Raw genomic sequence first — 24,016 nt, 5'->3', positions numbered from 1 at the left:
AGCTCATAGTGGGATAAGTAGGCCCTCCAAAAAGAAGATCTAATCCAAAAATGACCACGATCGTCTTCAAGCCTAGTAATATCCTGGAAGAACAGTGATCACATGGGATGGGAATCTCCTCATTTATTTAACAATCACATGAGACTACTACCAAAGGAACAGTGGTCATCATCCCTACTCTTTAAACATTTACAAGTTTGCTCACATGCGAGACCCACTCAGGAACCTTCTTCCATACACCCAGTGCCCTCTGCTTACACCTTCATCCATGCACTGGCTAAACACTACCTTATAACCTAGTTGTGCTGTCCATCCTGCTACACCATGAGTTCCTAAGGGCAGGGACTAGGTCTCTTTCATCTTCATCTTCCTTCTACAGCAAATACAGTGCCCTGGTCTTCTTCAGCACTCAGTGCATACAACAGTGATTCTTCTACATAAGTCCCCTACATATGAGCGAGTTCCATTCTGAGAGTGTGTTTGTAAGTCCAATTTGTTCATAAGTCCAACAAAGTTAGCCTAGCTTACTTTACAGTATCAGCTACATCACTGCTGCTTTTACGCTTGCTTCCGGACATCCTGGGCTTGAAATAATGTACTACTGTACTCTATACAGCACTGTACAGTAAAGTACACAAAAGCAAAACCACTTGTAGAGGATGCACGCACGTGACAATGTACACCAGACACGTACTTTAAAAGGTTTGGCTAAACATCACAGCCGTCCAAATCTCTCTAGATCAGCACTGTCTAATATAAATATAATGTGCACCATATATAGAATTTAAAATTTTCTAGTAGCCACATTAAAAAAATAAAGGAAAAGGTAAAATTAATTACAATAATATATTTTATTTAACCCAACATATCAAAATATTATTTCAATGTGACCAATATAAAAATTATTAATGAGATATATTCTTTTTTAAGCTAAGTTTTTGAAACCAGGTGTCTATTTTACACTTACAGCACATCCAATTTGCATGCTAAATATTCAATAGTTAAAGTGATGTAGTTCTACCAAAGCAATAAAGTTATGTTTAACAAAAAAATATTTTACACTGCTTTAGTTTTTAATTTTATACTGAAATTAATTAAAATTAAATAACATTAAAAACTCAGTCTCTCTGTTAGAGTAGCCACATTTCAAGGGCTCAGTAGCTACGTGTGTGGGACTTCCCTGGTGGCGCAGTGGTTGGGAATCCACCTGCCAGTGCAGGGGACACGGGTTCGATCCCTGGTCCGGAGGATCCCACATGCCGCGGAGCAACTGAGCCCATGTGCCACAACTACTGAGCCTGCGCTCTAGAGCCCAAGAGCCACAACTACTGAGCCTGTGTGCCACAAGTACTCAAGCCCGCACATCTAGAGCCCGTGCTCCGCAACAAGAGAAGCCACCGCAATGAGAAGCCCGTGCACTGCAACGAAGAGTAGCCCCTGCTCACAGCAACTAGAGAAAGCCCGTGCGCAACCAAAAATAAATAAATAAATAAATTTATTATTTTCTTAAATAGCTATATGTGATTAGTGGCTACCATGCTGGACAGCACAGTTCTAGGCTACTTAACAGCAGTTGATAAAGCAACTTGCTAAATACTGTACACAGCGTAAGATCTTATTTTTAAAGCAAAACAATTTACACACATACACACACAGGTAACTGGAGGAATAACTACCGATCATTAGCAGTGTGTTAATTCTGGGAGGAGTGGAATCAGAAAGGAGGTGAAGAAGTACTTTTGCTTCTGAAAGGTTTAAATTTTTTTGTATAAAAAGTAAAATTAAGGCCGGAAACCAGATTGAAGTATCGCCTATTCTTTAAATAGAAAACATAGATAGTTACACACGGAGAGCAACAGGGACAACTTAGATGTCTTTAGATAAGGGCTACCAGACAGGTGGGAAAACCAGCAGTCATGCTGTGTAAGGAATGTGGACTGAGACTATTGGTGTTTGACCTGGAGAATGGAGAACTGGAGGCGGGGGGCAGTTATTTTCAAACATTTGAAATGCTGTCAAGAACAAAAATTTGATTTGTTATCTGCTGTCTCGAGAATAGAATAACAATAGTACATCATTAATACAGTCGTTTGTACTATAAACCATACTTTTGTAATTTAATTCCTCAGAAGAAAGAATTTCTAGCACAGAGATGGATCAAAGATGGAATGGAACTGTAAAGTCATGAGTTTCCTCAATCACTGAAAATATTAAAAAGTCGACTATTTTCAGCAGAGGACATTTAAGAAGTAGTAAGTTCAGGAAAGATGTCATAACTAGAGTTTTGTAACTAGATTATCAACCCTGAGATTTTATTATTGTATGAGATTTACCATTATCCAAAGGGCACGTGTGAGATTATTACAGATGTTCACCCAACATCCAATTTTCCTCTCCTTCCAAGAATGCTGTATGATTATATATACTCACCTCTTGGAAGTAAAACATGACCATGGAATTAATCACTTTGTTGATTAATGAAATATGAGTAGAAGCCGATGCCTGTTACTTCATGTTACTATATTTAGGTTGCAACTGTCCACTTTACTTTCTTGGGGAAGAAAATAGCACTTTGCAAGGTTTCCTTTTCTAAAGGAAAGAGGAAAGAAAACAAATGTTCTTGACTAAATGCTCCCCCATATGTAATCTAATCTAATCTTTCCCAGTCCTCTGAGACAGGTATTAACGCTGTTTTACAGATAAACAAACAAAGCAGAATTAAAAAATTTAAGGTGATACAGCTTACGGAGCAAGGATTTGAATTCAAGTCTGTCTTACTTTAAAGTTCATGACACAAACGTTTAGTACAGTGGTCAAAAAGAAGCCACCCGAATATGGTAGGTTCTGTGTTTGCTCATTCTTCTAAATCTTTTATTGAAAACATTAATACAAAACAATGGAAACTAAATGAGCATTCTCAATTTAAAAAAAAAAGAAAGAAACCCACACAGAGGCTGCACATGTGAAAGCCTATATTTACACACAGCCATCATGTGATGGGTAATTAGCCAGGTAACTATAGGTTTTTCTCTGCTAGAAAAGTATACGTTTCATCATGCTTTGAAATCTGCCTTATTATCAGCACTGCTATGAAAACAATGTTTTATTTCTTATTGAGTGAATAGGCCAGGCATAAAGCATTGTTTTTGTAGAGCTTAACAGAATACTTCCCTTGTGAACCACAGAAGTAGAATGAGTAGTTGGAAGATGGGGAATATCCCCCACCATGATTAGCGAGTAACCATTTTAAGGGAGGTGAGGATTAAAACAGTACAATTGCCTAGAATAAGAAGTATTAGATGTCTTGCTAAAACCATCTCCTTAATAAACTGTCACCTAAAGAAGACAGATTACAAACAAGCTGATGATAATAAAAAGATAAGGGAGAGCAAGTCCAGTCTGGATTTGTTTATTTCCCTTCACATTTTTGTCACTGCTATAATCCTGACACATGAAAAAGATTCCCTTGAGGAAGAGAGGAATTAATAAGTGCCAGTATTAATACGTAAATGTCCACACACAACAAACTCCTACAACACCACCCAAAATCCCTAGGCTGGCAAGCTAGCTTTGAGCATGTTCAAAAGCTCTCTTAGTAAGTTTCCTCGAATGAGTCTACAATGGAGGATTACAAATGAAGCCAAAAATAGTTAGAAACTAAATACCACAAGTACACTCGTCCCTCAGTATCCGTGGGGGATTGGTTCCAGAAACCCCGCCAGGATACCAAAATCTGAGGATGCTCCAATCCCTTATATAGAATGGTATAACATATGCATATAACCTACACACAGCCTCCCTTATACATTTGACCCTGGAACAATACGGATTGGAACTGCATGGGTCCACTTATGTAGGGATTTTTTTCAATAGTAAATAAAGTACTACATGATCCAAGGTTGGCTAGATCCATGGATATGCAGAACTGGGAAAACAGAGGAATCACAGATATGGAGGGACGACTATAAGTTATACCCAGAGTTTCCACTGTGCAGAGGGTTGGCACCCTAACCCCCACATGGTTCAAGGGTCAACTGCACTTTAAATCATCCCTAGATTACTTATAATACCTAATACAACATAAATGCTAAGTATGCTAAGTAAATAGTTGCCAAAATGCAGGAAATTCAAGTTTTGCTTTTTGGAACTATCTGAAGGTTTTTTTTTTCTTTTCTTTTCTGAGTATTTTCCATACAAGGTTGGTTGAATCCATGGATGTGGAACCCACAGACATGGAGCGCCAACTGCACACTGCTTCTCCTTCCAGGTACCAATGAGAAAGCCCCTCCACTAGAGGGTGTCCTAGGAAGTGCTGGACAAGAACTCAAGTCAACCACTGAATCCACACAGGTGTCCCGACCATGCAGAGCAGAGAACGCCAGAAATTTCAGAGGAGGTTGATCATAAAAGTTGCATGTTGACTTAACCTACTAAATATAGCTGTGAAGTCAGAATGCCTACAGGATAGTTAGGACTGTTGCTGGGAAGATAAGACAAGCATATATAAAAAATAATAGATACTGCATTATATTGCTAGTTATAGCGTAAGGTAATCAGGTGGTAGAGACACTGAGTGTGATAAGAGCTCCATAAGCAGGGAAAATCCTTTGAGCAGGATGCCAAACAAGGGCTTCAGGGGCTTAAACTGAAACTTAAAGAAAAGAGATTTCCTTCAGGTAAGAGTCCTGGAAGGGGTATTCCAAGAATGAGGAAAGGCATGAGCCATACAAAACTCACGGGAGGGCTGGGGAGCAGGGTGTGGGTGCATGCGGGTTAAAGAGAAAGAAGACCAAGCAGTTAGACTAGTTAGGCTAAAGCAAGAGGTTTACATAAGCGATAGGAGATAAGAGAGAGAGATAGGCTGTCTTCACATTCTGTGTGCACTTTGAGCTGGCAATTCCACCTCCACAAACGTACGAGGAGTCATGGACATGGCAGAGTTACAAGAATTTCAGAGTTTGTGGGAAAACAGAAGCAAATGAAATGTCCAAACAGAAACACCTCTCTAATGAAACATTACGGCAGGCAGAAAGAAACAGAGTATTTTATAATATGGAGGCACTGTCATAATACACCTGTACAAATTTAAATGGTGGGGGGAAGGGTATGCATATGAATTTCATACCTATACACACATTCATATACCTTGGCATATTGATATTAAAAATGCTAACAGCAGTTACTTCTGGGTGGGAGGAAAACAAGCAACTTAAATTTTTCCGCATTTTGTATTGCCTACATTTTCTAATATGAACACGGATAACACTGGCAATCAGGAAAACAACAACAATGAAAGATCTTTAATAAAAAAGAAAAAAACTGGAGGCTGGGACTGAACAGTTCACTGGATGCTTGCCTATAACATTTGTATCTTATCCAGTAGGCATGAGGGTATCGAAGAAAGGGGAGCTACTGTCTGAAAGCCAATATTTTTAAAGGGTCAGAAGTGTAAAAGATGTTAGAAATGATTAAAAAATTAAAAAGCAACTGGAGAGGTCCAAAGAAAGAAGCCAGGTGCATCTGGGAGAACAAAGCGAGGCCACTTCATCCCAGCATACTAACTGAAAACACAGGGCAAGGCAACTAGGAAAACCCCAAATCGACAGCACTGTTTGCTCAGCCCCTACTGTGCATGAAGCACTTGTAAAGCTTCTGAAACCCCACTATTATTCCAATCTGTCCTAAATAAATATATTCATTAAAATGGGGTAAAAGTCCAAACCTCAGCTTTCCTCAACAGTGGACCTGTACAAACTACAGACTTAAACACATAATGTTAGAGGAGAGAAGAGGGGTGGATCTTTGACATTTAGGAAAATTAATGTTTTGCAATAAAACCTCACATTTAAAGTACCCTAAAAGACAAATGAGGGGCTTCCCTGGTGGCGCAGTGGTTAAGAATCCACCTGCCAATGCAGGGGACACGGGTTCGAGCACTGGTCCAGGAAGATCCCACATGCCGCGGAGCAACTAAGCCCGTGTGCCACAACTACTGAGCCTGCGCTCTAGAGCCCGTGAGCCACAACTACTGAGCCCATGTGCCACAACTACTGAAGCCTGCACGCCTAGAGCCTCTGCTCCGCAACAAGAGAAGCCACTGCAATGAGAAGCCTGCACACTGCAACGGAGAGTAGCCCCCGCTCACTGCAACTAGAGAAAGCCCGCACACAGCAACAAAGACCCAACGCAGCCAAAAATAAATAAATAAATTAATTAAAAAAAAAAAAAAGACAAATGAGCAGTTGGGAAGAATCAGCATCAATACTAAAGAGAATTAAGCCTAGATGCCCAAATCAAATACCTTCTCACAAAACCCTCTGGAAAAGCCCCATCAATTCACATGTTGGATGTATGTGCTTTTGTGTTCGAAGGTGATGCCATCGTGATAACAGCTATAATAATGGCCTACAGTCAGTAATCATGCAGTGGCTAAAGAGATGAGAGCTGGAAAGTAAAGAAAAATATTTTAGAGGTACAATAAAAGGAGAAAAGCATTTTACATTTCCAATGGAAGGGGAAATGTTGAATTAAACTTCATTTTTAAAGCACATTTGAAGTGCAATGTTGCACTGTTCAAGGATGCTTAACAGACCACGTGGACCAATCAGGTTTGTTCCTCACAGCAGACTCCTACCACCAAATGCAAATAGAAGTATTGCTCCAAGTGTGCCTGTCTATCTATAATACCAGATATTTATGAGCTTGCAAGAAGCCAAGGATGCCTAAAAGGCTTTTTCCAAAAGACCCCAGGTATGTAACCAGAAACTAAAGGGGACATATATATTAGCAAGGGACTCAGACCACAGCTGAAATTTCTTTCATCTTTGGTAATCTTCCTATCAGATGGTGACTACCACAGATTTTTCACTGTGATATTCACATTTTTATTAATGAGACTGAAACAAAAGTATGGGTTGGTTGCCTTCTCCATCATGGTCTTTTTTTATCAAAGATATGGCCATACACCAGAAAACAGAGAATGAAAAAAAAGCAAGAACAGCTAGAGTCCAGAAGGATGATAATGAACTAAACTAACACATATGATAATTTAGGGAAGACGTGTGTGCTGGTCTTTTATCTTATTTGATCAGAACAGCTTAAACAAAGCTGGACACCAAGCTGGTATTCAACTGTGGATCTTTATTGAGGCAAAAATACTACAGTCCTACCCTAAATGCTACAATATACAACTACAGTAATTACAGAAACTTGAAAGGCACAGCAATGATATTGAGCCACAAAACCTCCTGCCATGTTAGTTGACAATGATGTTCATTAGATAATAGTCTACATTTAACACTACTGTTTAAAAAAAACACAAGCAAAAACAGAGGTAACTAAAACTCAGGAGGTATAGTGGTTGAATAACATCTTTTCCCTCCTTTTTGCCCTCAGGAGTAGAAAAGTCAAGGCCATACAACTTTAGGGAAGAGATTCCGAGTTTTGCCCGTGTCATTCCTACCTGGAGGGTGCCAAGCCTGACGCATGTGCCATGGCTCTCTCCCAACAATGAGTAAGTTGGTATAAAAGAACAACCAAAGTGTGTCCTGAGATGAGTGACCAGGATGGGGAAGGATTCTGAAACCACATCCTGGTGAAAAATTGAAAAAATTGGGATTTGGCTAAACAAGCCAAATAAAGACAAACGGAGGACTATTTCAAGGAAAGGGGGGGAGGAAATATCAACTGTACCAGTGTCCAGCCTGACAATTCTATGAAGGGCTCCCAAAAAAGCATGTGTTTCTTACCTTGTTCAAACATTGTATCCAGGAGGTGAATACTGGTAACCTGAATACTTAAAAATAGCACTTAAGTTCCAATTTCACTTTTTTCTTACTTCTGCCCCAACATCTCCAATTCTATAAGTAAGAATAAAGTCTTAAATGCTATGGACTTCTCTTCAGTTGACTATCCAACCTTCAGTCCATCATTAAAAGATTTGGATTTGGTGTCCTAGAAAGTGTTCATCACTCTAGGAAACACTAGAAGATCTGCAAGTCAACAGAAATTCCAAATGGAAGGGTTTTAACTTGGAATGAGCCTTCCTGAGTGACGGCAGTATGATATCTAGACAGCAATATCAATGACCAGCTGTTGACTGGCTCACACGTGGTTAGGTTTCACAGACTTCCCTTCCAGCAGGTGTAGCCAAGATGGTTGAGTGCAGACAACATACATCGTTGTTTATTCAAGACACTTTTTACATGTTCATTCTACCATTATTTCAGGACAGTCTTCAACTATTTGATTCCATGACCAAGCTGAATTTTAACTTTGAAATGAAATGGAATAACCTCCCGCCTATGTTCCCAGATCCTTAGAAAATGGCCTGTCACTAAGTTGTTCTAAAGCTTTGAATGTCTTGGGTACAGATTCTTGGAAGTGTGAACTTGCTCGTGTCAAAGGTTCTCTGGGCTGTCACTTTACAATGAAATGAAGCAGCCTCTTGAAGAAACAGCCACGTTGGCACGTGGACAGCATGCTTCTCCTATGTTCACTGTGCTAGAATTAGATTCTTTAAAGAATGCATGGTTCACACAACAATGTTGTCAGAGGAGCTTGTGAGAAAATCCTTTGGAAATTATCTTTACAAATTTTTGATAAGCCTCAAGTGTAACTGATTTCTATTTTGAACTCAAGGAGGCCAAATCTGTTTCGGTGAAGAGGCCCTTCTGTAGGGATGCCTCATGATATCCACGAACAGAATAATTCAACAATATATCATCCAAGAAGTTTCCCAAGTTTCTATCTTAAGAAAAATATAGTATAGCTAGCTCGGCAATGGAGGTTAAAATATAAACAACAAATACCCTGAGAAGACTATTTAATATATACATACAAAATTTACATCTAGGAAGGAAGGAAGGAAAGAAGAAAAGGACTGGCTTAGTAAGAAGCATGTCTTCCACCTTAAGAAGTTCATTAGATGTCTCTGGTGAAAAATACTTACTAGGACAAACTGTTAGCACCTTAGCATGCTTCTTATTAGAGGCATTTATACTGTTTTCTTCAACACAAATCGAGAATCCTTCCCGTATCCACATCCCAGGAAGCAGCTTGACATATCAAACTCAAAACAAAGTTGAAACAACCATTTGAAATACAAGGCCTCCAGAATTTCCAAGCAAAGACTATAGTCAATTTCTAACTAAAAGTACTGGAGAAGACATTTACGCCACTGGCCACTTGTAGCCCAGCTTATTTTGACAGAATTTAAGAGGAGAAATGTTATATAAAATATAAATACATATCTCTATATAAACATATAAAACTATATCATATATTTATATTCTTTCTCCATATAGTTGTATATATATACAAATACATACATATATATACATATATATATATATATATATATATACATATTATATATATACAAATAAAAGAACCTGAAGGGTTTTAATAACAGCCTTCTACTGAGGCAGACAGTAAGGGTGTAAACCCTGCCCCAAATAACTAGAACATGTGATTAGGGAAATTCATAAGAGACAAATTAGCTCATATTATACCACCTAGCTCCCTATGATATAGAATGGCCTTCTTATAATAATAATGATAATACCATCTTAGACTTCAGTAGCACAGATGCTTCCATGGATATTGATCTTTTTTCTCCATTGACCTTCTCAGAAATCCAGCGAGATAAACAAAGTACACACTATGACCCATTTCACACACGAGGAACCCGAAGGTGTAAACACACAGTGACTTGTGCCGTGAGTGACAGACCTTCAGGACAGGCAGAGGCAAGATTCTCCTGACCTCCCAGCCACTGCTCCTTCACCACCACCATGCTGTCTATTCCCCAAAGTACAGCAAACGTCCCAGCGGCAGAAGGGACATGGGAAGGCACTCTTTCTCCATCTGACGGGACTTCAGAAACAGAAACTGAACTGAGGGAACCTGAGGGAACCCCCAGCATTAAATTCACCCACACCCACATCTTTTGGTCTCTTTTCTTGATTTCAGCTCACACTCTTCTATCTTTTCTTTTTCTAGAGACATATTTGGAGATGAAACCATTCATAACTGCCCATCCACAGACAGTTTGTGGCAGTGTAATTGACAATGAGTCTGCTGCAAAAAAATGAAAATGCTGTTTTAATAACCTTGGCCTAAAATACATTCTATTGTATGCCTCAAAGGGTTTCAATAAAAAGTCAACCTGTAGAGACATATTTTCTTGGCTTAAACAACAATCCAAAGCATATAAATGTAGTCCAACTATAATGACATATTTATAGGCCAATAAAGCTTACACTGCAGCTTTCATACTTCACTTAAAGGAACTCTGTAAGAAGCAGTGTTATATAAAATAATTTGATTTCTTTTCAAACTATAGCCCAAGGAATAAAAAAATGCAAGTATGCTATGTTTAACTGATAGTGTTTATATTCCTTAGTTGCTAAAAGTTTTGTAAAATGAAATAATTCTTCATTTGACTAGTTCCAACTGCCATACCAAATATGGTTATCAGGTCCACTTTACAACAAAAGCTAAGTACTGTAATTCTGAAGACAAAAATAAATAACTAGAGGCTTGTGTAGTGAATGATTTAATCAACCCGATTCTTCTGGAAAAACAGGTTCCTGTGTTCGTTATGCTTATGAATAATACATTCCTTAACCCTTCTATTTTAACATAGTTATTTTTTCTTTCTTCCTTTTCTATAAACGTCAGTATGAAACTGTCTGAAAAAAGGTAAAATATCTCACTGAGTAAAGTCACAATCTGAATTGGTTTCATACTGAACTTTCTTTCTGTGAAAAGGACAAAGAGGAGGGAAGGGGATGAATGTACTCTCACACATCTCAGAAGTGTTTTTTAAAGATTGTTAGTTTCCCCACTATCTAGATCTGCAGTTTCAGTCACCATTTACCATCTTAAATGAAAATGCCATAGGTTTTTAAAAAGCAAACATGACATCCGCAAATATTGTCCTTGAAGGGGAAAGGGATAAAAAAATGAAAGAGTTGTGATTTGAGTCACAGCAGTTATTGGAAGCTGCCATTTGGGGCAGAGTTTCTCTTTGTGGAGTATTAATTTGTTGGCAGACACACATTTGTGAGAACATTCTTGTTTTTTTTTTTTTTTTTTTTTTTTTTTTTTTTTTACTATTCAGAGAGACAGGAAGTGACACAAACTGGGATTAAAGGGAACTTATTCTACCTAAACACTCAGCAAGAAGAGTCCTTTGATTAGCTTTTAGATGGTAAAATCCCTTCTTTAAGAGTCAACTGAATTATTTTGTTATTATTGATGTTTTAACATGATGAAATAATTCAGTTAAAAAAGATAACATATTGCAGTTTTACTTTATCCACAGAAAGGTGAGATGGCTCCATTCTTTGCTTACTTCCACTAGAAAAAAAGAGGGAGGGTCTTAAGTAATCTCAGAGTTCATCTTCTTGCTCTGGTAGGAACAATGAGGAATTGGAAGGGTTTTACAGAAGGAAAAACCTAATAAGTGTGTGAACTTCCATTAACAATGTGGTACTGGAAGTGGTTTCAGTGTGGGCAAGAGAAAGGGAGATAAGAAAACCACTGTGTAGAAAGAAAAGTACAGACAACAAATATTTTGATGTTGCAGACAGAGAAAGGAAGGGGTTGAAGAGAAAGTTGCTGGGACAGGAATGCACACAGCAAATGACATCCCCTATATCCCAATATAAATCCTCACAATGTAGGCTTGTAAACCTTAGATCAAGCAGATAATGGAAACTCATTACATTAAGGAAAGTTTTTGTTTCTCTTTCCACATTATTACAACACAGTGTGCATTCCAATTACAAAAGCTATTTGTCTCAAATTCCCCACAGTTCATACCAACTGAGTAGAATTTCAAGGCTCCAAATTCTATCCTTAAAGGGGTATTTTACATTAAAAAAAAGAAAAGAAAAAAAAATACATGGTGTTTCTTATTCACCAGAGAGCTTCCCAATCAAATCTCCTGTTGCTTATTTTCCCTTCCTCTGCACTGATCACTCACAGAGCTGTCTCCCAAATGAGACCCAAAGGGGAAAAAAAAAATCAGAATCACCTAGAGATCCTTTTATCAGTACACATTCTTTGGCCTTGCCTCAATCCTACTGAATGAAGAATCTGGGGAAGCTGTACTCAGCAATCCGTATTATTTTAAAATTTTTCCTAAGTGAGTCTAATGAACAACAAGATTTAAAAACCACTAAATACTTTGAATGTTCACTATAAACCAATTTCTTCTGGAATCAATTATTAAAAAGTTCGATTATGGACATTTTTAGAATTCAGGAAGATCAAAACCTCTAAATCTTTTGATGAAATTAAGAGGTTGGGTTTCTTTTCATTCATTAATAAACTATCAATTTTAAATACAAAACAACTCTTCTATAAATACTCTTGTTTATATGCATGACATCAAGCTTAACCATCTACACATCCTTTTGTTCCCCCATGGGTTTCCTGTTTAGTTTTTTATTAGTAACAGTATATTTCATAACTAAAAAAAAAAATCAAACAAAGAGAAGAAAGGTTTTAATGTTAAGGAAAACATAAGACAATAGCAATACAACTTAAATCATATATTAGGCGAGTAATACAACAGCTGTATTATTCAGCATTACCACATGTCAGAAGGCTAGTCATGGTGTGTTCACAAAACTGGCCATGCTAACAGCCTGTATAGGAAGATGATTTAAAAAAATTATTTAATTTTGAAATGAAAACCACTAGATTAATAATTTTCTCTAAATGGGTACATGACGATCAGGCCACCATGACCAAAATATTACTGCCTGACATCTACCAAAAGATGCCAGGAAACTGTTGATTGTTAAACTAAAAGAAAATATTAATGCTATTCCCAAAACACAGCACAGCTCATCACAAACCAGAATCACATGAAAGACAAGTCAGTTACGGGTGTTACTCAGTCTCTTTATGCCAATTAAAATAAAAAGTCTAGGTTTGTTGTAGTAGTTAAAATCTAGGTTAAAAAAAAAACAGGAAGTTGTTACATTAAGGCATAAAATAGGGCTATGAAAATCAGCATTGTGCTAGAACGAAAGAAAAAGATGCCTTAATATGTTAAAAGTGAAGTTCCTCTTTGCCTAAAGAGGAAATAAGTAGTCTAAATCAGAGGTCAACGACTGTGGTCTTGAGCAACGCTAGGAAAGTAAGTCAGTGAATGCCACAAGGAGTTACAAAGGAAAAAAAAAACAAGCAGGAAAAGACACCAAAAAGTCACTGGAGAAGAAAGTGTTGAGAAAAAGCAACGGAATTAATTATGGCGCTCCTCTCCATACACCCATATACACCAGTCACTGTGCTAGACCCTTTGTATCTTATATCTCCCAGTGACCCTGAAAAGTTTCCAGGTTTTCCAGATGGGGAAGCTGAGGCTTGGAGGTTAAATTATTTGCCCAAGGCCACACAGCTAAGTAAGCAACAGAGTCAGGATTCAAACACTAAACGGAATAACTACTCCAAATCCCAAACCTATAGTGTAAGAAGGGAAGGAAGGAAAGAAAAAACCACATAGTTGATGGTGACCACTACACCCTGAGAATTCTGGGGAACCTATGCCATGAGCTGTGAACCAGTAGTTCCCCTGCTTTGAAACTGTTCTCTTGCTCCACGTGAAGTAGCTCATCTCTCCTCCTCACTTTGCTTTCCTTCCAACATAAAACGTGAAATTCTGATGTGGTGTTAAAAAATGTCATAGTATCTACTCAGAACAAATATTTAAACTCTCCATTAATTCAACTTTTGGTGCCTCGATTAAGTCTTATGCCTTGACAGCAACTGGAAGCTGCTAAACGCACAGTGTTATTATATCACCCAGTTTCCAGCACAGGGTTCCACACAGAGAAGGTCCTGTGATTCAACAGGTAACATCCATCCCTTCCACACCCAGTCATCTGTCCATCCATATTCCCAGGTCTCTCTGAGGTTAAAGAAATTATATGCATATATGAATGACAGGGTTTCCAGAAAAACCTACAATAAAAAAGTAGGTTACTGTATATGCCCACACATTAGATTTAAAAGTACAAACGATAATTACCAAGGTCAGCCTTTTCCTTGAGAACGTCTTTGAAGTTGAGTCCACTGTTCAAGGTTGACTGCCGGTACTTCAGCAGAGCTTCCTTCTGTCCATTCCTTCCCAGGGACTCCATTTTCACTGACCCAGCTTGAAGGCCACATCGCCACTTGGAGAAATCAGAATGTACCCACTTGACCAGGTCTTCAAGCTTCACAATCACCTTTTCGGAAACAGCAATGACTTCATCCTATAAGAGAGGTAGTGGCGGGAGAACAAAAAACATTATTGGTGGTTCTGAAGTAAATGATACATTTTCAATAAAGCCCATCTGAAACACCATTTGAGCGGCTGAATCTAATGTAAGCAGACAACGTGTTTTTTTGGTGACAGAGAACCTTCAGAAACTCACTTCATTTCAATGGTTTTTCGCTGCTTGTGGTCTACTTGAGGAATAATTTATAGGATTTATTTGTTATGTGCTTAGAAAATGTCCAAAAATTGGACAGTAATTCTAATAGTCATTTTTAATGCTATTTGCTGAAGCTCACTCTCCCTAGTTGACCACATGGGCGAAAGCTAATTTTTAGGTGCCATTAATTTTACAAAAGTAAAAAAGTGAGAACTAGATGACTAATGGTTAGCCTGTCTCTATATAAATGGTCTAAGTAAATCTGGGATTCTTGGAACTCTGACTCACCCCCAAATTCCTATGTTTATGGTACATTTTCCCTTGGCTTATACACAAATATTGAATTTAACTTTTGTCCTAAAATTAAATAAAACTGTGATGTAATCCCCAAAGAAATACTTCATAAATGTTATGTGCTTCCCACTGAAAGAAACTTACACATTCTCATGTTTCTTAAAAACTTTGTAAGTTGAGAAATGAACTGATTTTTTCTTTTAATACGTATGGGGTAAGAGGCAAGAGGGCAAGTGAGGAGAAAGCCTTTGAATCTAAGAAAAGTAGTTGAAACTTAGGTTTCTCCTATGGATCATAAATTTCAATTTTAAGCACCTTTAATTGCTTCCAGGAAACGACCAACTTTTCTGACTCAGAATTAATCCAGCAAGATATTTAATAGATATCCGTACAGGGAGCAAAGGAGGGCCTCTCTTTCCCGAAGATTCTTTGGAAAAGGCTTAAGAAGATCATCTCACTGGGTTTTAAGTTAAATTATTTGAAGCATTTGACATTTCAACTTGAACTGACTTCTTTCATTTCTTTTACTTCACATTTCTGAAGAAAGCTGAGCTGTGAAAACCCCTAAGCTTACAAAATCTTAGAAATATTTTTGACAAACAACAACAGGAAGATGTCTCTGAGCTATTAAACAAAGGGAATTCACAAGTGATTTTGGCTAATTTTGCTATAAACCATGATTCTTTCCTCCTTCTCTCCCACCTACACACACACACACACACACACACACACACACACACACAATACTCCAAAGCAAACAAAAAAGGGTTTATTAAGATAAGCTTCACACAACAAGAAGCCCCGGATTCAGTTTTTAAAAAATGTTTTAAGGTAGAATCTAAAATTTCACTTTTCCTCATCCAGTTCCAAGCTGCCTCTGAGAAGAGTTTGTTAGGCAGCAGCAAAATAACAACTACTCTATCAAAAATGAAAAGTAAAACTTTTGTAATGGAATCCTTTCTCTTATCATGATTAAATATGAACTTCCACTAAATGGGAGACAAAGTAGAAACTGTTTTTATTCTCTGCTCAAGAAAAAAAAAATTTCAATACTTTATATAAACAATGGGGCATATTACAAAGTACCATTTCAATGGATGATTTCACTCAGATTCACTACACCATCCTCTCGAAATAAAAGATCTATAGTTGTCACGCATTTTATAGCTATTACATGGTGATTATTAAATGTCAGAATAAAAATTCAGGCTGGGTATTGTTTCAAAGCACATGGGAACAGCTTCTGGACAGGGAACAGCTTCCGGACAGGGCATATCAGAAACCAAGTTTAGAATATACTGGGAAATAATTAAGTATCATGGTATGTAAGTCTCAATATTAGCAAAGATGGAATTTGGCAACAGTTTTACCAAATATGGTTCCCCAGAAGAGACAAGTTTGGAGATGAGTGTTATTTTCAAATAGCTCTAACTATGATCAAATGATTATCATTTCAACTACCAGTTGCTTCAGAACTTTTCCAAGAAATGGCATGACTAGCTCTGGCTGGCTTCCAACACCCGCGAAACAAATAGTTTATTAACCGAGAGAAAATACAATCCTTATGATGTCATTGATGAATAAACCCATCTTTCAAGATCCAGTCTACAGGTTTAGTCCTCCCTCCTTTCTCTCTCTCTCTGAAACAGACCTTCTGAATATATACACAATGCCTAAAAACAAATGCAGGAATTCAAATAAACATGTATAAGCCATAAACACAAGTTTGGATTAACTGTGAAACCACCAGTATGTTTCACTGTGGATTCACAGAGAAACTGGCCCTGCAACATTGTCAAATGCCAGGATTTAGAAGGAAATCTGATAAGCGGAGGAGGGGGAAGCAAAAAACCAACCCCCAAAACAAAATAGCCAACATATATATAGAAAATGTCTCAGGAAACATTACTTTGTACACACAATGGCATAAATCACATGTTCGTATTTACTATTCTGAGGCAGTTGCTGACTAAAGTTCCTAATACTCACCATTCTTGGGCAAGTCTCTCTCTGTTTAAGAAAAGAATTTCAATAAGCTCATCTCATGATTACATTAGCTCTCTGCAAACCGAGAATTAGCACTGGATAAATACCGCTAATTTACTCTAATGCAACCCAAAAGGAACACGAAGAAATACACCTTGTTATTCTATTAATGCACTTTGGCTTTTCAATTAACCCAGAGCCTAATCGATATTTATGTAGGCTGCGTTGGGATACTTTCTAAGTCCATATCCCCTTTCATCATTGTTTCAAACTGCCTATTTCTGTCGTTTGGATTTTGTTTCTCCCACTGCATAATAACAGCGTACTCAATCACAGACTCCTCTAAGCCAGAGGAGATCATCTGGTCAAGAAGTCACGTATCAGCCAGCCTATGTGTATGGCTGGCCTCTCCAAGTGTTGTAAGAATTGGGAAACTTGGGACTCCCCTGGTGGCGCAGTGGTTAAGAATCCGCCTGCCAGTGCAGGGGACACGGGTTCGACCGCTGGTCCAGGAAGATCCCACATGCCGCAAAGCAACTAAGCCCATGCGCCACAACTACTGAGCCTGTGCTCTACAGCCCGTGAGCCACAACTACTGAGCCCACGAGCCACAACTACTGAGCCCACATGCCACAACTACTGAAGCCCACATGCCTAGAGCCCGTGCTCCGCAACAAGAGAAGCCACCGCAATAAGAAGCCTGTGCACTGCGACAAAGAGCAGCCCCTGCTTGCCACAACTAGAGAAAGCCCGTGCGCAGCAACGAAGACCCAGTGCAGCCAAAAATTAATTAATTAATTAATTTTAAAAAACCAGTTGGGAAACTTTACACAAAGTCTCCTGACTTCTATCTTCTCTTTTAAAATAAAATAAAGGGTTATCTGGGGGAAAAAAGAGAACAAAAAAACCCCTCAAAACAAAAAAGTTGAAACTGAGTAGAGGTTGCTTTCTTTAGATGAGATGCAAGTTCTCTAGTCTGCCATTGACCCCACCGCTCCTATCGCCTTACACTCAGTCCACCGTTCCTTTATCTGCCTGGCCCCTTGGGCAGGCACCCACCATTTAAACGTCCACACCCTAATTTCTCCCACCTCCCTCACTTTAATGATGAGGACAGTTAAGGTTCAGGGATATGTCCGACTGCCAGCTTCAGGCAGAACTTGGACAGGAATCCAGGTTTCCTACTGGCCAACACAGCCTTCATCCTGGACTCTGGAGCCAGACTGCCTGGGTTCAAATCCCAGCCCTACCATTTACTCCCTGTGGAATACTGGGTACCTTCTTTAACTTCCCTGTGCTTCCATTTTTTTAAATGTATGTTTTTAAAAAAGGTTAATGATACTGTCTATCTCTGACAGTAATGGTGAGGATTAAATGTGTTAACATAAACGAAGTGGTACATCGGATTCAGCTGTTGTCACTGTCATTGCTTCTCTGAATTAGTGTTTTCCAAAGAGGGCCACACAGAGATGAGTATACATGGTTCATGGATAAACCTTTTAATATTTAATATAAGTTGCTCATTGCTTATTTATTTTTGTGGTAACTTTCCACTTATGGGGAAGTGGTACTGGTTTCCCATTTATAGGAGATACAGAAGTTTCCTCTTTAAATAAATTTTAGTTAAAAAACAATGGGTCGGTTGGAACAAAGCCATTAAATAAACCCAGTAGATGTGGGTAGGGCCAAAAAAAAAAGAAAAATGTCAAGATGCTATGAAAATGACTGAAATTTGGGACAGTACATTATATATCAGTGGTTCTCAAAGTGTGGCCCAGGAACCCTGGGGAATCCCCAAGACTATTTCAGGTGGTCCACGGGGTCAAAACAATGATCATAATAATACTAAGAAATTATTTGCTTTTCTCACTCTTATTCTCTTTCAAGTGTATAGTGGGGTTTTCCAGCAACTACGAGACAGATGGTATGTCAAAAGAGTGAATACAGAAGGAGATACAAGAATACAGCTGTCTCTATTAAGTTCCACAGTAAAGAAATTTACAAAAATGTAAAACAATGCCACTGTTTTTACTAATTTTCTTTGTTTTTGAAAATAAGGTTAATTTTCATAAAAATGTGTTACATTTACATGATGGCTTTATATTCCCATTTTCATTGTATTAATATTTTTTAAAATTAATTTACAGTAAATTTTCCTTTTTTATGTACAGTTCTATGTATACCATAGTACACACGGCAACTACTGATCTGTGCTTGGTATAGTTTTCTCTTTTACAAAATGTCATATAAATTAAATCACACAGTATGAAATCTTTTAAGGCTGCTTCTTTCATTTAGCATAATGTCTTTGAGAGCCGCCCATGCTGCTGCCTATATCAACAGCTTGTTCCTTTTTTTCTGCTGAGTAGTACCTCATGTTATGGATCTGTCCCATTGAGGGACAATGGGTTGTTTCCAGTTTTGGTGATTACAAATAGAGCTGCTATAAATATTCATGTACAAGTTTTCGTGTGAACATACATTTTCAGTTCTCTAGAGTAAATACCTAGGAGAGGGAGTGTTGAGTCATATAGTAAGTACATATTTAATTTTGCAGAAGCTGGCCAACTGTTTTCCAGAGTGGCTGTACCATTTTGCACTCCAACCAGCAATGTATGAGAGTTCCAGTTGTCCCCCATCCTTACCAGCACTTGATACTGTCACTGTTAATTTATTATTGCCATTTTACTATGTACGTAGTGGTTTCTGATCATGTTTTTAATTTTCATTTCCCTAATGGCTGAAGATGTTGAACATCTTTTCAGGTGCTAATTTGCCATCCGTATATCCTTTCTGATGAAGTGTGTGTTTAAGTCTTTTGCCCATTTTTAAACATTGGGTTGTTTGTTTTCTTACTGTTGAGTTTTGAGAGTTCTTGTATCCTCTTGATACAGGTCTTTTACCAGATATGGGGTTTGAAAATATTTTCTCCTGTTCTGTAGCTTGTCTTTTCATTCTTTTAACAGAGTGTTTCACAAAATGAAAGTTTCATACTTTGGTCAGGTCCAATTGGTCAGTGTTTTTCTTCTATGAACTGTGGTTTTACTGTTATATCTATGAACTCTTTGCCTAATTCCTGGTCATGAAGAGTTTCTACTTTGTTTTCTTCCCAAAGTTTTATAGTTTTACATTTAGAAGTATAATCCATTTTGACTTAGTTTTATATAAAGTGCGAGGGTCAGCTTGACATTCATTTTTTTGGCATATAAATGTCACATTATTTTTTAAATAAATTAGTAAGCATTTAAAATCATTTTAAGTTTTAATTTCTAACACCAGTAGATATAACCCACATAAATCACAGCTCCTTTGTGGTCCTAAATAATTTGAGCATAAAGGGTCTTGAGTCCAAAAACTTTGAAAACCACTATATCACTAACTAAGGCTGTTCTTATTCTTAACTTTCCTTAATGTCTTAGTAACAGTTTAATAATGAACAACTCTACCTTTGACTTGAAACTCTCCATCTTGTTAAGAATTGTGAAGAATCTGAGATTTTACTCTACTTTCAAACTTATAAGTTAGCTCGTCACAGTTTCATGGATGCTTGCAGAGGACACAGACCCCTGGTCAGAGACAAACGATGGTTTATAGCTCACAGAAATAGCTGTAGTCAAAGTATCAGCATTTGTGTGGGACCTTTGATACCCAATTCCCAAAAAGAGATACCAAGAGGGCTAGATGATATGTGTACACAGAGTGGGGTGCATTTCAGGAGAAGAACCCCAAGCATAGGGAACCCAAATCTTTTAATACAGATCAATAAGTATGTCTGCCCTTTGTTCTGGAGGAAGGCACTAGCTCCATCTTCCAGGGCCGTTCACTATACAAACATCCTTGAAAAGACAGCTGGGACAAAGAGTCAAGTGGCTTTGCTCACAAACGTACAGATACTCAGTGGCCCATGAAAAATACCCACCCAACGGCTAACACCTCTACATTCTTTCGCTTTGTTCAATTGCTCTCCTTCCTCATTCTATTTCCCCTACAGGAAAAATGTAGGAAACATTTATCTTTAGATGCTGTCTGGGTCCAGTCTTCCTTCTCTGCATAGCACTCCTTGAAGAAGTCATTCTCCATGGAGATTCCAGTGTTACTCTCTAAGGCCATGACTACATTCTGTAGTTTGGTTCCAACTAGTTGGTTCAAACCTTCATCCAGACTCCAGTCCTTTGCCCAGTCCTCAATTTAGATGTCTCAAGAGTCAACTCAAATTCAGCGGAACTGTACTACCAACTTGGCTTATGTGTAAGAAAAGAGCTTAGTGGACACAAGAAGAATTTAATACTCCCCAACTGTGGTTAACTTTTTGCCCACATCTAGTCTTCCTTTCATCTTTAGTAACAGACCGCTAATTTGCTCGGCACAGAAACAGACACCACTTCCCTGCTTCCCTTACAGCCAGATGCGGCCATGTGACCAAGTTTTGACCAATGGGATGTATCAGTGATGTGCACAACTTCCAGGTCAGGCCCTCAGAGGGGATGGATGTGCCTTTGGATCATACAAATAAAGGCACATCTCTCAGGAGAAAACGCTAGAGGGAGTCAGGTTTCTAGATGACTTCGTAGAACACAGCCATCATACTAACCCTGAAACACTTATCCATAGCCTGTGACATGAGAGATTTTGAACTCCCAACTTATTTAAGCAGCTTTAATTCTGGGTCTCTGTTAAACAGAGCTAAGCCTATATATATTTTTAATTAATGTATCATTCCTCAGGAGAGAAGACACGAACGGAAACTTCCCTATAGCACCACGTGGTATCCGATAACAGACCACTGCTGGGGACAGCCATGCTCAGCTATGTTAATGGAGCCCAAAGGACAATAAATACATACATGTATTATCAGAGGGGTTGGCGGGCGGAGGGCGTAGAATGAAAACAGGTAAACACGGCATATTCACCTTAACTGTCCCCAAACATCCTGGGTTTTTGCACCAATGGACTCAGGCAAGGGGAAGAAAGTGCCCTGTCGGGCCTGGCTGCGTTGGCCACTTCCATTGCTTGCAAGCCTCTCTCAGATACCTGATATTCAAGGTACCATCTGCCCCATGACTCTCCCTGTTACACATTAGTATGTTCTGCTAACAGGACATCTACAAAGTGAGTAAAAGGTTTCACTCTGCAGGCACGTGGTTGCCAATCAGAGGTCCAAGAAGGTCTGGCAAAAGTAATGTGGGTAATGTGGGTCAAAAAGATGAAGCTTTCACTGGTCAGTCGTGAAATGAGAAAAATGAAATGAGAAAAATGAAGACAACACAGTATTTCAAGAAGCTAAATATGCTAGATTTTAAGGACTACCCTTGTATCAGCCAGGATCCCAACAGGAAAGAGATGGAACAGTTGAGTAATGATAATCCAAGGAGGGTTTTACAAAGGGACTAATGACAAAGACGTTGGTGGGATATAAAAGAACCCTAAGAGAGCGATAGTGCAGGAACCTGGGCTAACAGCATCTCAGCTATCACCACTCCTGGGTGAAATCGTCAAAAGGGCGGGGGATGGTTACCAGGATCAGAGCAGATCCTTCTACCAGTGGCTGTGACTCTTCCTTAGAGGGACACCAACAGCCTGGGGGAACCTCCCATGTAAGGACAGGGAATACACACCTGCCTTCATTCTCCTTCCTCCCTCCCTCTTCTGTGGGGGAACGTCACTGGAAGCCACCGGTCCCAGGAGCTCTGTTAATGGAGCCACACAGGAGGCCCCCAGGACAGAGAGAAGGGTGCAGCACTGATCTGGAGAGGCTCCCTGCACACGCCTGCTATCTAGGACTTCACCTCTCCTCCTTTCATCTAGTGTTATAATAATCTTTTTTTCCTCTAAAATGAGGATGGCAATGGATGCTGGTAGCTGCATTTTAACATCCTTACTCGGCAAAATAAAATGATATCAACACTAACTTGGTCCCCGAACTGGGAATTACTGTGCTTATTACCTGTGACATAATGTTAAATCTTTGTTAGGTGTATTTGATTCTGAATTGCATAATTCTCTCTCCTACAATAAACACCAGAATTGCAGAGACTTTTTAACGGCGAGGACGTTTAACTTTTACTTCTCTTGTACTTCCCAAGGAGCCATGGATTGTGCTGGGCCCAAAGCATACAAGTATTTATTTTAATGGTCCCCCCTGTCTGGATGTTCCATGCTGGGGGAAACTGAGAGCTGAGGAAGCACTGGTTTCTGAGTCTCATGGACCCAGGTTCAAAGGTAGCTCTACTGTGTTTAATGTCAGTGTTAATCTTGGGACGTGACATTATCTCACCAAGGTCTCATCGAAAACAAGGGCGGGGGGAATCCAATAAAAGAACCCACCTCACAGGGTAACTAGGCTGTTGGAGTAGTTCTAGTACAACTGTCAACACAGGCATCCAAGAAATGACGGCTATTACTATTATTACATAACATCACTTTAACTGGAAATGAGGGAAGGAGGGTGAGCGATCTTCAGATGTCACCTGCAAGGAACTGTGCGTGTTCTTTACTCCTCTTAATTCTTTGTCTGGGGACAATAATATCCCTGGAGCTCCTGCTGGGTACCTCCAAAGCAAAGCTGGGCCAGAAAGCAATTAAGAATGTCTGGGCTTCTCCTTAACCCTCAAGGATACAGCGGTGGCAAACTCTGAGGTGCTTTACTCTACCCAGACGTTAATCTATGAATTTAACAGACATCATCTTACCTAATCCCCATGAGGACTCGCTGAGGTAGGTATCCTCAGGCCCATTTTAGAGATGACAAAACTGAAGTAGAACCAGAAACCAGCTTGATAAGCCTATCATTTCTCTGGGAAATTGGTCTCTAAGCCTTTATAGTAGTAACACTCCAACCTACTCCTATCCTGGGATAAGTGAACCTTCCCCATCTCCCAGCAATTTCCTGGGGTGGCTGGGACTTAAGGTCATTTTGGGACAAAAAGATTTGTAATTTTTTCATTTGTATTTTGTTTTTGCCCCCAAAGTAAGACTACATGCACTAGTTAAAAATGTGAAGAATTTTCTGTTGTCTGAGTGATGCAGGTATCCTCTCAAGTTTGCTAAGGGTTAATGTGACTCCCTTAACACGATGAAATGGATTTGCCATGGAGGCTGATTAGTGTATTGGGTTCCAATTTCCCAAGCCAGCCCCTCCTCTTCTAACCTTCTCCCTCCCCCTCACCAGACACTGGGGTGATGCTTGTGGCTCAGGGACTTTTGGAAATCCATCCTGGTGCAATTACAGGGAGTAAGCAAACAGAAGACTGCTCTGAGCGGCCATTTGTCAAAAGTAATGTGAACATCCTTCATGGCACAGC

The 24,016-nt window shown here is 39.0% G+C and overlaps 1 protein-coding gene across 3 annotated transcripts in view; it reads right to left on the bottom strand.

Annotated features, from left to right (window-relative positions):
- The window catches only part of ARID5B (AT-rich interaction domain 5B), a 192,500-nt gene that overhangs the window by 146,242 nt on the left and 22,242 nt on the right, over positions 1 to 24,016 (bottom strand). For all 3 annotated transcript variants that reach the window (XM_060108803.1, XM_060108810.1, XM_060108807.1), the window contains one exon: positions 14,048 to 14,273. In XM_060108803.1, the coding sequence (XP_059964786.1) occupies positions 14,048 to 14,273 (226 nt within the window). The remainder of the gene's footprint in view (positions 1 to 14,047; positions 14,274 to 24,016) is intronic.

This window comes from Mesoplodon densirostris, chromosome 1 (assembly GCF_025265405.1).
Source record: "Mesoplodon densirostris isolate mMesDen1 chromosome 1, mMesDen1 primary haplotype, whole genome shotgun sequence".
NCBI lineage: Eukaryota > Metazoa > Chordata > Mammalia > Artiodactyla > Ziphiidae > Mesoplodon > Mesoplodon densirostris.
Note: the sequence above shows the minus strand (reverse complement) of the source record. Positions and strands in the feature narration are given on the sequence as shown.